Source organism: Onychostruthus taczanowskii, unplaced genomic scaffold, assembly GCF_017590055.1.
Source record: "Onychostruthus taczanowskii isolate IOZ18803 unplaced genomic scaffold, ASM1759005v1 scaffold38, whole genome shotgun sequence".
Classification (NCBI taxonomy): Eukaryota; Metazoa; Chordata; class Aves; order Passeriformes; family Passeridae; genus Onychostruthus; species Onychostruthus taczanowskii.
Window position 1 is genome coordinate 6,050,193 of NW_024501237.1, and position 15,535 is coordinate 6,065,727.

A 15,535-nucleotide genomic window follows, 5' to 3' on the forward strand; every position below is an offset into this window, starting at 1 on the left:
GGACAGGCAGAGAAGATGAAAGAAAAGGAGGGAAAAAACCCCCAAAAAACAAAGGTCATACCTGTCAAAAGAATCTGTTGCTACCTTGTAGAGGTAAATAAAAAGTTTGCTGCAGTGTCTTAGAGTAGGTGACACAGAATCCAGGGATATTAGGTCATCATCCAAAAGCCTTTGAAACAGCTGTGTATTTGAAGGGAAGACATTCAAGGGACTTATTTTCCTCAAGTCTGAGAAGCAGCCAAGTAATCGAACAGCATCTGCCAGTTTTTCATACTGGATCTCTGTCTTGAAGAAGTGAGAGTTGGCTGGCTCGTAGCGCATTGCTGCAGTCAATGTGCAGAACACAGTGTGAAGCAGTTCAAACACTTGGTTCTGGTTTACTTTTTCCCAGCCATTCTTAGGTGGTGAGCACAAAGATCTTTCCATGGCAACAAGTAAAGATGTGACGTACACAAATCCACCAACTTTCCTAAAAACAGTTCTTGTGCGGTGACTCTCTCTCAGCACCAAGAGTAGAGCCTGTGGACAAAACAAGCAATCAAAACAGGGAAACAACAGCAACAACAAGCAGCAGCATTACAAACAGCCTGAAAAAAGCTTGGAACATTTTTGTTCACAAAACAGTGTTGTGTTAGCAAAATCCTTGTGTCATTTGTCAGAACTTGGTAATCCCTGAAGTCAAAAATGTAGTAAAAGTTGTAGTAAAAGTTCAACAACTTTTCAGCAGATCAACTTTTCAAAAGATCAACTTTTACTATAAAAAATTCTCATACTCAAAAGTTTACAGAATAAAGAAAAAGATTAGGGGGGAAAGTAGAACATTGCTCCTTATTTAGAAATAAGAAATTACCTTCCAACAGAAAAGACCTGACCAAGCCCAGAATGGAACCCAAAATTGCCAAGTAATTCTCTTAGTGACAAGGTGGAGAATATCTCTGTTAGAAAGGAATCTTCTCTGTCATCACACTTCACAAACAATTTCAAACAAGAGCAGGCAAATGACTTCTTGCAGCAATGAGAAATCTAAACCTTGGAGCATCCTAACAGTCTCCTAGAAATCAACAATGCAGAAGCACCTGGCAGCTATGAAGCCACAATGGCACTCAAATGTAACACCTAGTTAGCAAGTTCAGGCAGCAAAAATTAGCCAAATATACCCACTTATTTTTAGCTTTCCTCTATAAATCTCTGAATTGAGACTGAGACTATATTTTAAGAGTTTATTCTCAAAAGTAAGCCATAGAGAGAAAGAAAAGTGGATAAAACCTTACTTGCTGAACAAATAAATGCAAAGCCATGGTATAAACAGCAGAAAATACATGAACTTAGGTACTAGAGAACAACACCCATTATCTGTGAAATCAGGGGGTGGAGAAGCACCTCCACACAGCCAAAAACAAATGAAAAGGATACCTGTCATGGGAAGTTTGACCCACGTGTGAATATAGAAGAAAAAATCTCCCTACAGAAAGCATCATAAATAACAGAAAAATGTTACTGATACAGAAAAATAGACCAGGGGGAATTTCCCATGACCAGAAGTCTACTTCTTCAGAATCAAGTTGCTTTTTTAAGCACTCAGAAGATGGGTAGTGAAACAGAAGACTGTCATTCCTCTGAAGGCACTATCTCCTTTCTTGACGAACTTGAACAAAGAGTAAGAGACACATCACTGCACTGTTCTGGGCTGTCAGTTCCATAACCAAAACTTCTGAGAACAGCACCAATGGAGGACAAGTACAACAGGTTAAGGGAAAGACAGAAATCTTGATTTTCTGTTAAATCCTCTGGGGAACTCCAGTATCTTTTCTTTCCCCGTAAGTATGGTGAAAAACACATGGTCAAAAATTGCTGAAGACCTTCACAGACATTACACAGTAAATGAATAGTTTTATTACTAGCTTTCCTTTCTGTGTTTTGTAATAATATGAAGGTGCTCATCTGCCAGAGAAATACAGCTCCTTTGAACAGAAATGAACCTAGATGTCTGAGTTCTCTTCATTAAGACTCATTTACTTTCTGCTATTTGCCTCAGCTTTTCTACCCTAAAATAAATCAGTATTTTGTCAATTTTAAAAATAACATTAGCTACTCTGAAGAGAAATTGTGGGTCTAGATTAGCAAATAAAACACCTAATACAACAGGAAACAGACAAGAGTTTTCTTGCTTCTTCCTCCACTCCCAGCCTTACTTTCTTACTATTCCACTATTTTGCTTAAGCAAGCAAGTTCTTCAGTTTTATCTTCTACTGTGATCATTACAATTTGCATTTATATTAATTATTTCAGCATTCCTAGATACAAATTAGTAAAATAAAATGCCACAGAAAATGCAATCCAGAGCTGAAAATAAACGTACGTTACTTGCTTGCTTTTTTTTCCATACGTATTCCCATCATTTTTGACTAAATAAGACCCCACCAGGGAAAATTATCATAACTGCAGAACCTCATTTTCTATCCACAAACGTGATGATGCCAAAAACATATTCACTAGCCTACACCTCCAGTTCTGAAGGCTACCATGGATAGATGGTAGGAACTAAAAAAAAAAAACAACAACAACCATGGAGCAAATAGCAAATATAAGTATTTCAACTCCAGAGACAATCTACATACTACCTGAACACCACCCAACCAATCCAGCTCAATCCAAAGCCCTTCTCAGTGTTTTCTCTCTTTGAACCACACCTTAGGAGAAAGAGTGCTGAAGAAGAAGCCTTCACCTACCCTTAGGATGTCGGTTTTGAGCTGCAGTTCCGTAGGTGGGGCCGAGTGCATCAGCCCCAGCAGGGTGCCCATGTCGTCCTCTCCGCTGGGTGACAACACCAGCTGCTGGATGATCATCAGGGCGTGCTGGCGGCACTGCGGATACTTCACGATGTTGTGCACGCACCTGGCACCACCAAACTCCCTGAAAATGCCTGCTCGGAAAGAGGGTGGCAGGGTAAGCACTTTAAGAGTAAGCAAAATATAACCAGTGGCAAATAATGACAACAAAACAACACCAAAGGTGTTAATTTTCATTTCTACAGAATGAAGGGCAGAGTTTTAGCTCTTTGGGTGTGTAATGATTTACTACTAATTTTCCTCCCCTAACACAAATAAAAATAGAACTTTAATGTCTTCTGATAAAAATTTTCACTAAAGGCATTGTGTACAAGGATGGAGGTCAGCTCTAAGAATTTCTTCAATAATTCTGTTACTCCAACAGAAGTTACTCTTTACATGCTAGAGGTCAAAGGGTCTCAGGATGAAATAAAAAATCTACCAAAACCTCCATGTTTTGTGAAGACTATGCACTGTTCTGGTTTAGGGTAGTGTTTTTCTTACATTTAGTAATGACCTAAATGCAATATGAACTGAAAATATGACTGGGATGTTTCTGGAGATGAGCACTGGTTGATAAGTGGCTCAGTCTACCCACATAATTTGTAAGATTCTGCAGAAGATTTTTTGTGGCAAGACCTATCTCTGTAGAGATTAAGCTTAAGTCAAACAATGTTTTTCAAGTTTCCTGGCTACTGTGATAACTGAAAATTATATGAAAATTGATTCTGAAAGCATCACAAACACCAAAGTAGAATATACATGGCATACATAATGTGTGTTTAGTAGTGTCAGCACCTGGACTATTGCTCTATGTTAATTACTGAAGATGAAAACTGACTGGAGAAATGGATCAATGCTGCATTACTGCATCAAAAGGGATAATTTTCCACATGACTATAAACTCAAAGAGCAGTTTAAATGACCAAGTTCAGGATTAACAAGTTGATTCTCTCTAACATATATATATATATACATATATATACAGACATGAATCCCACCATCCATTTCCTGCCTCCTGCTTTCTCTGATGTCCTTTGGCTCAGAGATGGATTCAGTGCAAAAGGAGAGACCTCAGACCTTGAGACAGGTGAGTTTGTTGCACCCTTCCACAAGTAAACGCATCTCCTTTGTGGTCAGGTTTACATAGACTGGGATAACATTTTATGTTTCTCCCACTCTCAGTGTAGGTTCTCTTCTCAACTACCCGGTGAACCTGTTCCTGTTGAAATGTAGTTAGCAGTTCTGCAATACTCTGGAAAGCTTATCAGAGAGACTGGTTTAAGATCAGAAACCAAGCACCGAATGTGGTATGAATCACTGCAAGGCTGCATCTACTTATGCTTCTGTGATGACCTACAACCTCTGCTGGCCTCTGGATACAGCGCTCACATCCCAGTACAGACAGGAGCCAAACTTTCTGAGAAATAATTTCTCAGCTCCTCCTGTATGCTCTGTCCTACTCCTGAACTGGGAGAGCTACTGATGAAATGAGGCCCTTGAACGCTCCAAGATTCCTCAGAAACATCATCTGCGGCATCATCCCAAAGTGCCAATGTCTTTTACATTCCTGCTGTTGTTTCTCCAGTGGATATTCCGAGATTAAATCAGTCCTGAGAAGCAGCAAGTATCAAATTTGCTCAGTGTCCCCGAGCGGGAAGAATGATGCATCTGACTCCCTGATATCAGAAGGTTAATTAATTATTTTATTATACTATATTATTCTGTACTATATTACACTATATTACATTACATCTAAACTGAAACTCACAAGCACTCAACTCTACTGAGCTGAATCTCGTGACTGTCTCCTGACGGACAGTCTGGACACACACTTGGCCCTGACAGGCCAAGGCAACAAAACACCATCACTCTGGGCAAACAATCTCCATATTGCATTCTACTTTGGCACAACACAGGAGCAGCGAATGAGGTAAGAATTGTTTTGATCATTGTTTTCTCTGCTTCTCTCACTGCTTCTCTCGGGTTCAGAGAATGTGAATCCCACAGCAAGGAGGCCTTGATGGCTGATTGATGCTTCCTAGGTGAAGTCAGGAATGCCATCTAACAGCAGCCAAGGGTTTGTCGCAAGGCAGGTGGATGCTGCCACGGTCTCAAAATCACTAAGTCTTGGTTAATGAAGCATAATACAAAACTGCCTGATTTACAAAAGGACAATTGTAACAGAGCTCTGTCTGTACATACTGACTGGGAATAACTCTTTAATGAAAATGAAAAAACATCTTTAACTAAAGATACAGGCATTACATTAAGTAGACACGACACTGTGAACACTGAACTAAATTTCTAATTATGTGCTTAAATTTTTGAATATCCAAACAGTCTTACAAGCACTACCATGAATTATTATAAAACTGCTGAAGAGTGATGGGGTCTGGTGTTTGCCTTCAAGTAAACAATACCAAAGAAATTTAAGTTAAACACTATCTTGTTATCCTTATTTTATGGATATGGCTATGCTGTCTGTTTTCTTTGCTGGGAAAACTTGGCCAGAGAGAAAGTATATTTCAGCGTATTTGAATACTGGCCTAAAGATAGAAAGTCAAGACATGATTTTCTTTATACATATCTTGACAAGAATCTCTTCACTCACCTGCATTTGTGTTTGATCCTTGTAGTAGTACTGTCAGGGTCTCCATAACCAATAAAGCCAGCTGCTTTTGGTCCTCAAATGAACTGTTTCTTGAATCCACTACAAAAAAATTTCAGAAGCTAAAGTCATAGAAAATACCAGTCTTTTCAAAGATGCTTCTTAATACTTTCCACCAACACTTTTCTTTTCTTTGCTTCCCTAGAAAGCATGCAGCCCCACCATTTTCCAAAGCAAGCTGAGAGTCTACACATGCATTCCTGGGAAAGCTTAACTATGAATCACATGAAAAGTTAATTTTATAAAGACAAGAATTTAAACTGAGGTTTTAGAGCACTGTGAGCTGCACTGTGAGTGCCTGACATGAAAGTTATTGTTTCTTTGAGCCACAAAACTACACCAGTTGAAGATTAACTACATCTGCTCTTGTTCAGTTTTCAGTACCTGAAGAGAGAAATTCCGTACAAAACCCACAAAACTCCACTCACATAATTACAGCAAACGTGCTTATTGCTTAACAGGTGTGGCAGACCAACGCTGCAATTGGCACAGTACACACAGAGAAACACTCCAGGAAAAACAGTGGGGTTTTGGTTATTTTAAATTACTCTAATAAAAAGTAAACCCCACCACAAGGACATGTGCACCCAGGTAGCACCCTGATTAGATGACAGTTTCATTCATTTGTTTACAGGAACATAAGAACTGATGTGTTTTCCAATGGAGTTGAGGGGGAAAAGGCTTTCTAACTAACCTACAGTTACCACTCACTAATGAAGCTTCATACAATTAAACCCAGGTGAAACATCCAGCAATTATGATTAAAAATTAAGTGTCACTGATGCACACAAGCTTGACTGCAGTTTGAATGAAGAATGTAAAAATAAATGTCTGTGTGCATGTAGGCTCCTATGGCATGAGGCAGAGCCTGCTTTGGAGGCCTAGCAGCTGTGCAGCTTACCTGAGATGCTCCAGTCTGGAGACAACTGATCTTAATTTATTTTTTTTAATGCTTAGAAAAATGTATACCCAGCTCATAAAAAAGTCTCCTATTAAAAGCTCAGATATGCATGCTATAGTATTTTTTCAAATCTGGGGCTAAACACAAAGTTACAAAGCACCTTTTGTTAGGAAGAACATTGATGCTATACATTGCCCCTACACTTTTTTTCACATTAAATAACAAATATTGAACCAGTACATCAAAAAAAAAAAATTTAGAAAGGAAAATATGAGCTCGTACTACTTTACATTCATAGAGCATCATTCATTAAAGTTAGCCTCAAGCTTCTCTCAAGAAACTGAGAGAAGCAAATCCAATGAGCTTTTAAGATGGCACAGCAATCCTTAGCAGAATTCAGGCCCTGAGGTACATGTTCAGACTCTCTCATTTCTCCTAAATGCAAGACTCCACTATTTCCAGCCAAAAAAGACAAGTATTAGAAAAATGGAAATGGACACACTACCTTGATCATTCAGTGCCTGAGTGGGATCTTTCAAAAGGGCTGCATATTTATGAAGAAGATTTACCATCACCTCCAGAAGCCCCACTTCCCTGAAGACATCCTTAAAGATGTAATCATGACGAGTGAACTTCAAGAGCGTCCTCATGGCAATGATGCTACACTGAAAAGAAGTGCTGGATTTTAAAAGGATGCTCACACTGATCAGTTCTTTACAGGGTATGTAATTCAAGCTGAAGACAACCAATTCCAGCATCTCAAAGTATTTGGTCTGCACTTCTGGAAGTTTAGGAATTTTCTCTGCAAACTGAGACAATGTATGCTGCGATTCCAAAATGAAGTAGTTGGCATTGTCCGCCATATAAATATTCGTGATGGCGTCAAGGATGATTTGTGCTAGATAGTTGGTTTTTGCTCTCAAAAATGCATTCTGAAGGACAGAAAATGCTTGAATATTCCTCACACTATGACCTAAATCAGAAAATAAAGTGGGATGGGAGGAAAAAGGAAAGAGAAAGTTCTTAATCACCATAAACAATGAATACACTTATTAATAATGATCCACGCATTTTAATAAATAGGAATAAAATAACAATGTACGATGTCACTTTTCATTAAAAAGTCATTAAAAAAAGCCTCTGCACATCCACTTACACTGCAAATTCCACAACCTACTATTCTTTAAGATGGCATCTTAATCTTTGGTAGTAAGAGTTTACGTAAGCACCTAAAGATGCTGATCAAAGATAATTTCTTTAAAATAGATAAGTATACTGATTTAGTATTAAAATGTACATAGGATACAGTCCTAGAGACAAAACAAAGCCGGCCCATCACATATCCATGCCATAAGAGAACTCATTATAGCAACAGTGATACATTCTGTGTTCCGTAATGCAGAACACAGCCCTTGCAGCTGGGAATAAAAAAGCTTTGGCAGCGTTCAGTACTATTAACAATTAAGGAATTAAAACACAGGGAAAAAGTTGTAAAGCATAAAGTAGCTATAATATCAGCACACAAACATCTCACAGCTTTAAAGCTCAGTCACATTTCTTCTTGTAAGTACCTTCAAGTTGATTGATATCTCATCCACTTAGCTAAGAAATGCATCATTTATGAGGATGCTCCAAAATTTTCTATGGGCAGATATTATTCTTATTCTACTCAAAAGATGCCTTAAATTCAACTTTTTAAACTTCTGTAGGAATAGTACAAGACACAGTGGACAGATACCATGATACAGAAAACAACTAACAGTAAAAAATAACTAAAAAAATACACAATCAAGAGTGAGAACTTTAAAGACAATCTAAACAAAGCATTTAGGATGTTTTAACAGTAACATCTTATTTTATTTTTTTTCAAATAAAAGTATATGCAAACTGTCAACCTGATTTGAAAACCCTTTCATAAAGAAAAAATTCTTATTTATGATATATTCTCTATGGCACACTACTCTCTTCATTCTTGTAAACTAAGTTGTCCAACTGAACAGTACATTCAATTATCTTCATGCCTAGCCTCCACACCTTCCATTTCAGTATTTCTCCAGAAGGCAAGAGAAAACTCCCTTGTAAATGAGCATTGGAACAATTCAACATCTGGAAGAGCATTTATTACATTATAACACAGTTGTTCCTAAAAAGACTTCTTTACATGCTTTTTTTACTATGAAAAATGTTCAAATTAGGGGACTTAGAGCTTATTAAATATGACAGGAACATAACAGTGTCAGATACAACTATTAATATTCTTAGAATCAACAGTTGTTCCAGGCAATCAAGTAGATTAATAAATTGTTTTTGATTATTAGGAGGACCCCTGAAAAAAAAACAAATTCTAACCAGCTTTTCAGAGTTCAAGAACTAAAATGATTTAAATGGAAATAACTGAGATATCAGTAAATTGAGAAAACAAAGTTTTCATAAAAATACAATTTGCCAACATTATGAAAAGCAGGTAAAAGGAACAGAGATGTCCTGACAAATATCACAAAGTTGCAGAACTCTTTTGCAGATTGCAACAGACCATGGTTCTCTCATAACATTGTATCAGAAAAGCTGATTAATCAAAAAAAATTAATATTATTATCAAAACATGGAAAAATTGAACTCTGAGTGTTCACCTTCTTTCTCTATTTAGTGCAAAAGGAAAACAATTCCTAAGAACAATGAACTCTCTCCATACCAGAGAAAGGAAGTCACTGTCCAAGGAACCTAGGATGTATATTCATTAGTCTATAAATTTACAAATGCAATCCTGGAATAAACTTTTCTTGTGCCACTGCACACATTGTAGATCTCATAAAAGTTTGACAAAGTAGCTCCACAGTCACTATTAAATTCCAAACTCCTTAGTAACATACAAGACTAAACTGAATTTTAAGTTTATGCACAGGATATGAAACTTAAGTTTATTTTTATACAACACTTCTCCCCCAAGACTTCCTCAACCTTATCTCCAATTCACTGTGGTTTCAACCACACCACAGATTTTATCACTCTGATCACACTGGTGATGAAATAACAGATTTCAGCTCACAAGTTACATTTCCCTGAGCTGACAAAAGGTAACAGAAAGAAAAGCGGAGTAGGGGAAGGATTTAAAAAAATTAAAAAAAAAAAAATCAAGCCAGCACATCAGCCTTTCATATCAATTTAGTAAGACAGCAGCTTAAAACACTATAAATAAAATCAGTTAATCTCTCCAATAAGACAATCTCTTCACATTTCCATGTAGAAAACTGTCAGCTCTGCAGTGAAGAGGCTGGACCTGTCCTCAAAGACAAAAGCCCTAAACTTTCTTCTTTGGGTACCAATCCCAAAATAAAATATTTGAGACCAAAATAACTGAGTATTTGATAATCTTAGATAAAGAACCTAGACTTAGTTGGAAAGGGTTTGTGCAATACACAGCTGCTCTGTATCTTGTCATGGGCACTTAGAACAACAAAAAAGCAAACAGAGAGAGAAAGAAAGCAGACTCACCTTTGCCGGCAGGCTGTGGGACTGCAAATCCAGGTAGCAGGAAAGGTACTCCAGTAGTAACACCAGCTGGCTTTAATTCATTGACACCGTATGTTGTTAAAGAAGTTATCAAATTAACTAAGTCCTTCAAAGCATCCTTAGATTCAGCTTCTTTTGCCTGCTCTAATCTAAAGAAAATACAACAGGATCAAGTTAGCAGCACTAGTTTATCTGAACTCAAATCACTTTAGTAAGATCTCTTCTATTCTATCAGTTTAGAGATTAATTTTACTGCCTGATTCCTGCAGTGTTTTCAATGTCCATATTTCATACCATTAAGTTAGTCAAACACTGGACTTAAAAGAGCAAACAGTTATTTGCCATAGGAATTTACCTCATAAATCTCTCCTTGAACTCAACAGTCAGCAGAAAGACATGAAAAATTACATTAAAAATCCTCTCACAGACATGAAGATACTGTATAGGAAAGTACATGGAGAGTCTGTAATTAAATAGATATCTGTAATTAACTTGCTAGACTACATCTGCCACTTTGAGAGTGAATGTTTCATGCTAATGAAATGGTATCTTGGTAAAGGCGTAGCACTCACAAGCATGTGATGAAGCACGCTCACTGGAACTACAAACACCATCTCTGAACACAAGAGAACGGAAATGTTAACATCCCATTCCAACCACTGTACTGACAGGAACGCACCATCCGACCAAACCCTAAAAACTGACTCTGAATCATAACACCATCCTCATTTTCCTGCTACTTCACCACAAATAAAAGCATGTTTAATTATTTATTAACTGTAGATCTCAGCAGTAAACTGGGGACCACATTCTTCAATAGACTCAGGCAGTGCAAGCTCTGTTTTGCTTCTTGCTGACAAACGACTGTTGGAGCCTTTTACAAGCAGCTCATTCTGCATCCTCCATCTTCTTAGTCAGACGTGGCTGAGGAAGGAATCTCCTTCAAACAAGAACCTCCTGCAAACAGTCACTACAGAAGCACAGAGCTCACCTATTACCATTCTACCAACTCTCCACATGCCCTGCCCTTTCACATCATCCAAATGAAACTAAAGAAGAGCTCCTCTTGCCCTCACAGATCTTCTGCAATTTCTTACTGAGCCACCTTCTTCACATCCTTCTACTTTTCCAGCTCCAAAGCCTTTCCTCTTTGCAGCTTGAGACCCAGTGTCCAGATTTCACACCCTCACATGACACTTATCATCATAAAAGTGCCCCAGAGCTGAACAAGTCTCTGTGGGTAGGTTTGAACAAAACAGGGAGAACACATCACTGTGGTCCATCACTGACTGATGCATGGGCTCATTCAAGATCACTGTTTTTTGAAAGGAACTACTTTCTTCTAGAAAACCCCCTCAGGAAGAAATGAGGATAACATATTCCTACGCTATTAACCTTTACTGATGTCACCTGATGATCCCAGGTGTCCTCCTTTTTCAATGAGACATGTAAATCCCCAGTCTTCCTATACATTTGGCAGGGATCCCCCATTCTTTGACTTAAGGATGAGCAAGCCCAGGGGAAAATTTGTTTAAAACACTTCATCTACAGAGAATCACCTTTGTATCTCAACATGTAACATGACAGCATGTTCCCCTTATATCTCCCCTAAACTCTGGCTGACAGTTTCTGGAAAACAACTGAATTTGAATTACACTACTTTGAATTAATGCATTAGTGAATATAACATATTCCAAAACTCATAGAACAAGAAAAATAACAATTCCTTAACAGGTGCTTTAGCTTTTGTGGCACCAAAGGTAACTTATGAGTGATTTTAAGTGTGATTAAAAATGTCAAATGCCATGTCTATGTCTGGTATTCATTTAAAACAAACAAAAATCCCCCTCAGAAGTATACAATGTAGTGGAAAATTTAGTTCAAATATTTGAGTACCAAACCTCAGCATACTAACACCAAAAAATATGGAAATAACAATATTAGTATTTTTCAGTGATAATGTCTCAAGCATCTTTGACCCAAATGCACTTTGTAAGGTGCAGACTTATAGTTACCCAGTATGTACCTTGGATTCCTAAAATATATATATATTTTACAACAGCAACAGCTGAGCATTCTTCTTCAGAACTTCATGTTCAAATAAAGCAACACAGACTGCCCAGAGATTTTACACAAATAAAGCAACAGACACTCTTTTCTTTCTCAGTCAGAAAATTAAAGAAGTTTCCTTCATGGAAAGAAAAAGGAGATCGTGGATAGATCATGTACCAAAGGTTTTTTGGGCAGGCATTTTCATGACCGTATTTTTTAATGCACTAGCAGCTTAGAAGTATTTTTAATTAGGGAAAAAAACCCCTATTCCCTCATTGCATTCACCACATTTACATATGGGATTTTTCATTATGATAGCATGATAAGACAATAATTATAGAATTATTTAGGTTGGAAAATGTCGGAACCCATGACATCTCTCTGGATGCCCTGGATGTCTCAAAGCCCTGGCAGGGGATGGAAGACCCTGGCAGGAAGCCAAGGACACCTGGGAATTCGATCTCAACTCATGGAGCAAATTACCAACGTTATATGAAGAATTACAAGTCACAAAAGTTTACGTAGCATAGTAGTAGCAATCACAGGGTGAAGGGAAATTTTGGAGCATGGTACAGGGGGGTTTGGAATTCTGTACATAGGGGTCAGGGGTTCCAAGATGGAGGGATTTGGGCGTGCCTTGTCCTTCTTTCTTCTCCCTGGCGTCCATGTTCAGGATGATGTTGGCATTCACAGATTGGTTTAGAGTAGAAAGTCACTGTCTAACATAGGTGATAGGTATTGGAACATAATTGCAAACACAGTATACGTAGTTTTTAGTATAAAAGATAGCACCAGCCCGAGAAGTGGGGTGTGTGCCTCGGACCGACCTGCAGAACACACATTGGCGGGCCAGGCAGAAAATGTTTTAGATAAAGAAACAATAAACAACTTTGAGAACATGAACTGAAGACTTCTCGACTTGTTCTTCGGCTGCTGGGTTGGGGAAAAGAGACTTTTTAACAGAGACACACCTCGGGATCTTCCCAGCCAGACCAGACCAGAGGAGATCCTGAGAGGAAAAGACCTTCAAGATCATTGAGTCCAGCTGTTAACCCAGCACAGCCAAGTCCACCACTAAACGATCTTCTTAGACAAAACAAAACAAACTCCAACCACTCAAAAATCACTAGTTGCAGCTTAAATTTTATGTTCTGGATTCTCTCTAAATATTTAGTACCAGTTTTTTTAAGCAACTGCTGTCTTTCCAAAGCAAGAAACATTTAGTAATAAACCAGTACTAAAGAACAAAAAGTTCAACAAAGTAGTTTAATAAATGGAGAGAAACACAGAATTCAATGTTTTGGTCCTAATATCTTCATTCCATAATGATCTATAATCACTTATTTGTTTAAGCTTATTAATCTACTCTTTATTAAGAAAACGTTTTTTGAAAAATGCCCAGTGATCTGTCTGCATTTCTTCAAGCACTTTCGCCTACCTGAGGAGGAGGTCACAGAGGAAGTTGTATCCTTGCCATATCCTAAAATCATCCAACAATGTTTGGGATACATCACTGGAGTCTTTGAGAAAACAAGAAAGTCCAGCAAACATCTCAACTATTTCTAGGGGAGAAAGGTCATCAGACTGCTGCATGTTCTGGACACATGTGGACAAACATTCCTTTTCTGAAAAGAATTGCAGTGGAGAAATTTAGGATTTTACTGACATTAATGACAGCAAGAGGCATAATCAACATACAAAACACAGCAATAAGAGAACTTATTCAAGTATCTCTTGTCACAGAACACTTAATACTACTTGAGGATGAGAAGGATTCTCAAGTGGCTTTGGATCAAAACCCTAACCTCTTTTTGCCAGCCTCTTCCTTCCTTTTACAACCTTTACTCTTGTAAGGGAGAAACTGTGTAGATAATTACCATTTTTTAACCTAAAAAGTCTGACCAGATAACTCAACAGAATAAAAAGACAAATACGGCAAAGAGGGATAGCTTGTCTTGCCCTGCATAATTCTCATATTCCACCAGTTCAGTTTAGGTCAGTAACAAAGTTTTCTCAAATCTATAGTGAGAATTTAACTCTGTTTTAAAGATGCTCCCTTCAATTATTTGCTATTTTAACTTTGCAGCATGCACAACACAAGCACAAATCTTTCTAGCTAGACTGGTAGCAAAATTTTCCAGAGGTTAAATCAGAGCATGAGAGTGTGAAAGGTGCTCCTTTGCATATGATGAAATATCTTAAATTTTTCCTGCACATAAGTTGAGCCTTGTGACAGACGTTATTTCTTAAGTCAGGTTCACTTTTTTAATCAAAAAGAAAGAGGCAATGCTGATTGGTTTTCTTTTTAAGACTCCATTTCACTTTTTAAAGAATCTAGAGTATCTTTTCACATGCCAACTTCCCTCCTCTATGGATCAAGCCCATAGAGAAGCCATAATGGTAGCAACTGTAACATGCCAAATGACAGTCAAAACTCCAGTTATTTTCTTTGTCACACTTAATAACAGCTTCACACGCATACATACACTTTCTACACTCACCAAAAGCTCACCAGAAGCCTATCACCTTGTAAGTCCTATCTAAAAACACTCAACTGGTGACTGTGCTGTGCTTTGAGGGATATTGAACATTCACATCTTTTTGACTGGAATTAGAAACACACTGCTAGCACAGAAAAAACCGACTGAAACTTTCTGTGAAATATGTGGGAGCAGGGTGATGTATTCAATAAACCATCAATATGGAGCCTTGTAGCTACTTGTTTCTCAGGGTGTGAGCAACCCAAAATTGTGGGTTTCTTCTTTTCCAGTAGGTGTACACTGCTAAAATGTGTAAGGATGCTAGTTCACTCCAACAGTCAGTCCAATTTAAAAACTACAATTGCATCCTATGTTACCCGTCAATCTAAAGGCCTTAAATATAACATTAGAAACATATTTTATCAGATTTCTTACCTCAAGTCCTGCATACCTAAACACCCATATGGTTTTCAATTAATGCAAAAAGAATGATTTGTATTCAAACCTGCTTCCAGGCAGCTAATATCCTCTCCAACACTGGTTTTCATCTACAAGTTGTTGTGAACCAGCTTGGCACCTCCCTCTTTACCAGCTCCTTGCAAAGATAGATGATGACTAAAGTACTACTTTCATTAGCTACCAAATCTGTAACCAGCTACACATATGTCCCTGTACAGCTTCCATGCCAGCAACAGCCAGGATCTACTTGTCTTTAAAATGGACAGGAGACAAACTGGAATGATTCTGGATGCTTCCTTCATTTGGTGACTTGCAGGTTGGATTAAGCCCATGAGATAACTTTAACTTGGCCTTCAGCATGCACAAAATCTTCCATCTGTAATCTGCAAGGCAAGGTGGGGAAGACGAGGGCCTAGCAGAAGAAATGCAGGCAGGCTGAAGTGTCAGCAATCCAATCAGTGAGAGACCTGGGAAAACATAAGGGCTCCAAACCTGTCCAGCACAGGTACAGTTCTCAGCCAAGCAAAGAGCCTCCATGGGCCAGGCCCTAAAAACAACATCCTTGGGTTGGGAAAGCTGGGCTGGACCACAGCAGAGGAAGTCAGCTGCCTGCTAAGAATTAATCCATCTTCAC

At 38.2% G+C, this 15,535-nt stretch overlaps 1 protein-coding gene across 6 annotated transcripts in view; it reads right to left on the bottom strand.

Annotated features, from left to right (window-relative positions):
• WDFY3 (WD repeat and FYVE domain containing 3) overlaps positions 1 to 15,535 on the bottom strand; it is a 153,282-nt gene that overhangs the window by 68,381 nt on the left and 69,366 nt on the right. For all 6 annotated transcript variants that reach the window (XM_041411900.1, XM_041411904.1, XM_041411903.1 and 3 more), the window contains 6 exons: positions 13,401 to 13,587; positions 9,893 to 10,059; positions 6,906 to 7,373; positions 5,443 to 5,541; positions 2,730 to 2,923; positions 62 to 519 (listed from right to left, as the gene is read on the bottom strand). In XM_041411900.1, the coding sequence (XP_041267834.1) occupies positions 62 to 519; positions 2,730 to 2,923; positions 5,443 to 5,541; positions 6,906 to 7,373; positions 9,893 to 10,059; positions 13,401 to 13,587 (1,573 nt within the window). The remainder of the gene's footprint in view (positions 1 to 61; positions 520 to 2,729; positions 2,924 to 5,442; positions 5,542 to 6,905; positions 7,374 to 9,892; positions 10,060 to 13,400; positions 13,588 to 15,535) is intronic.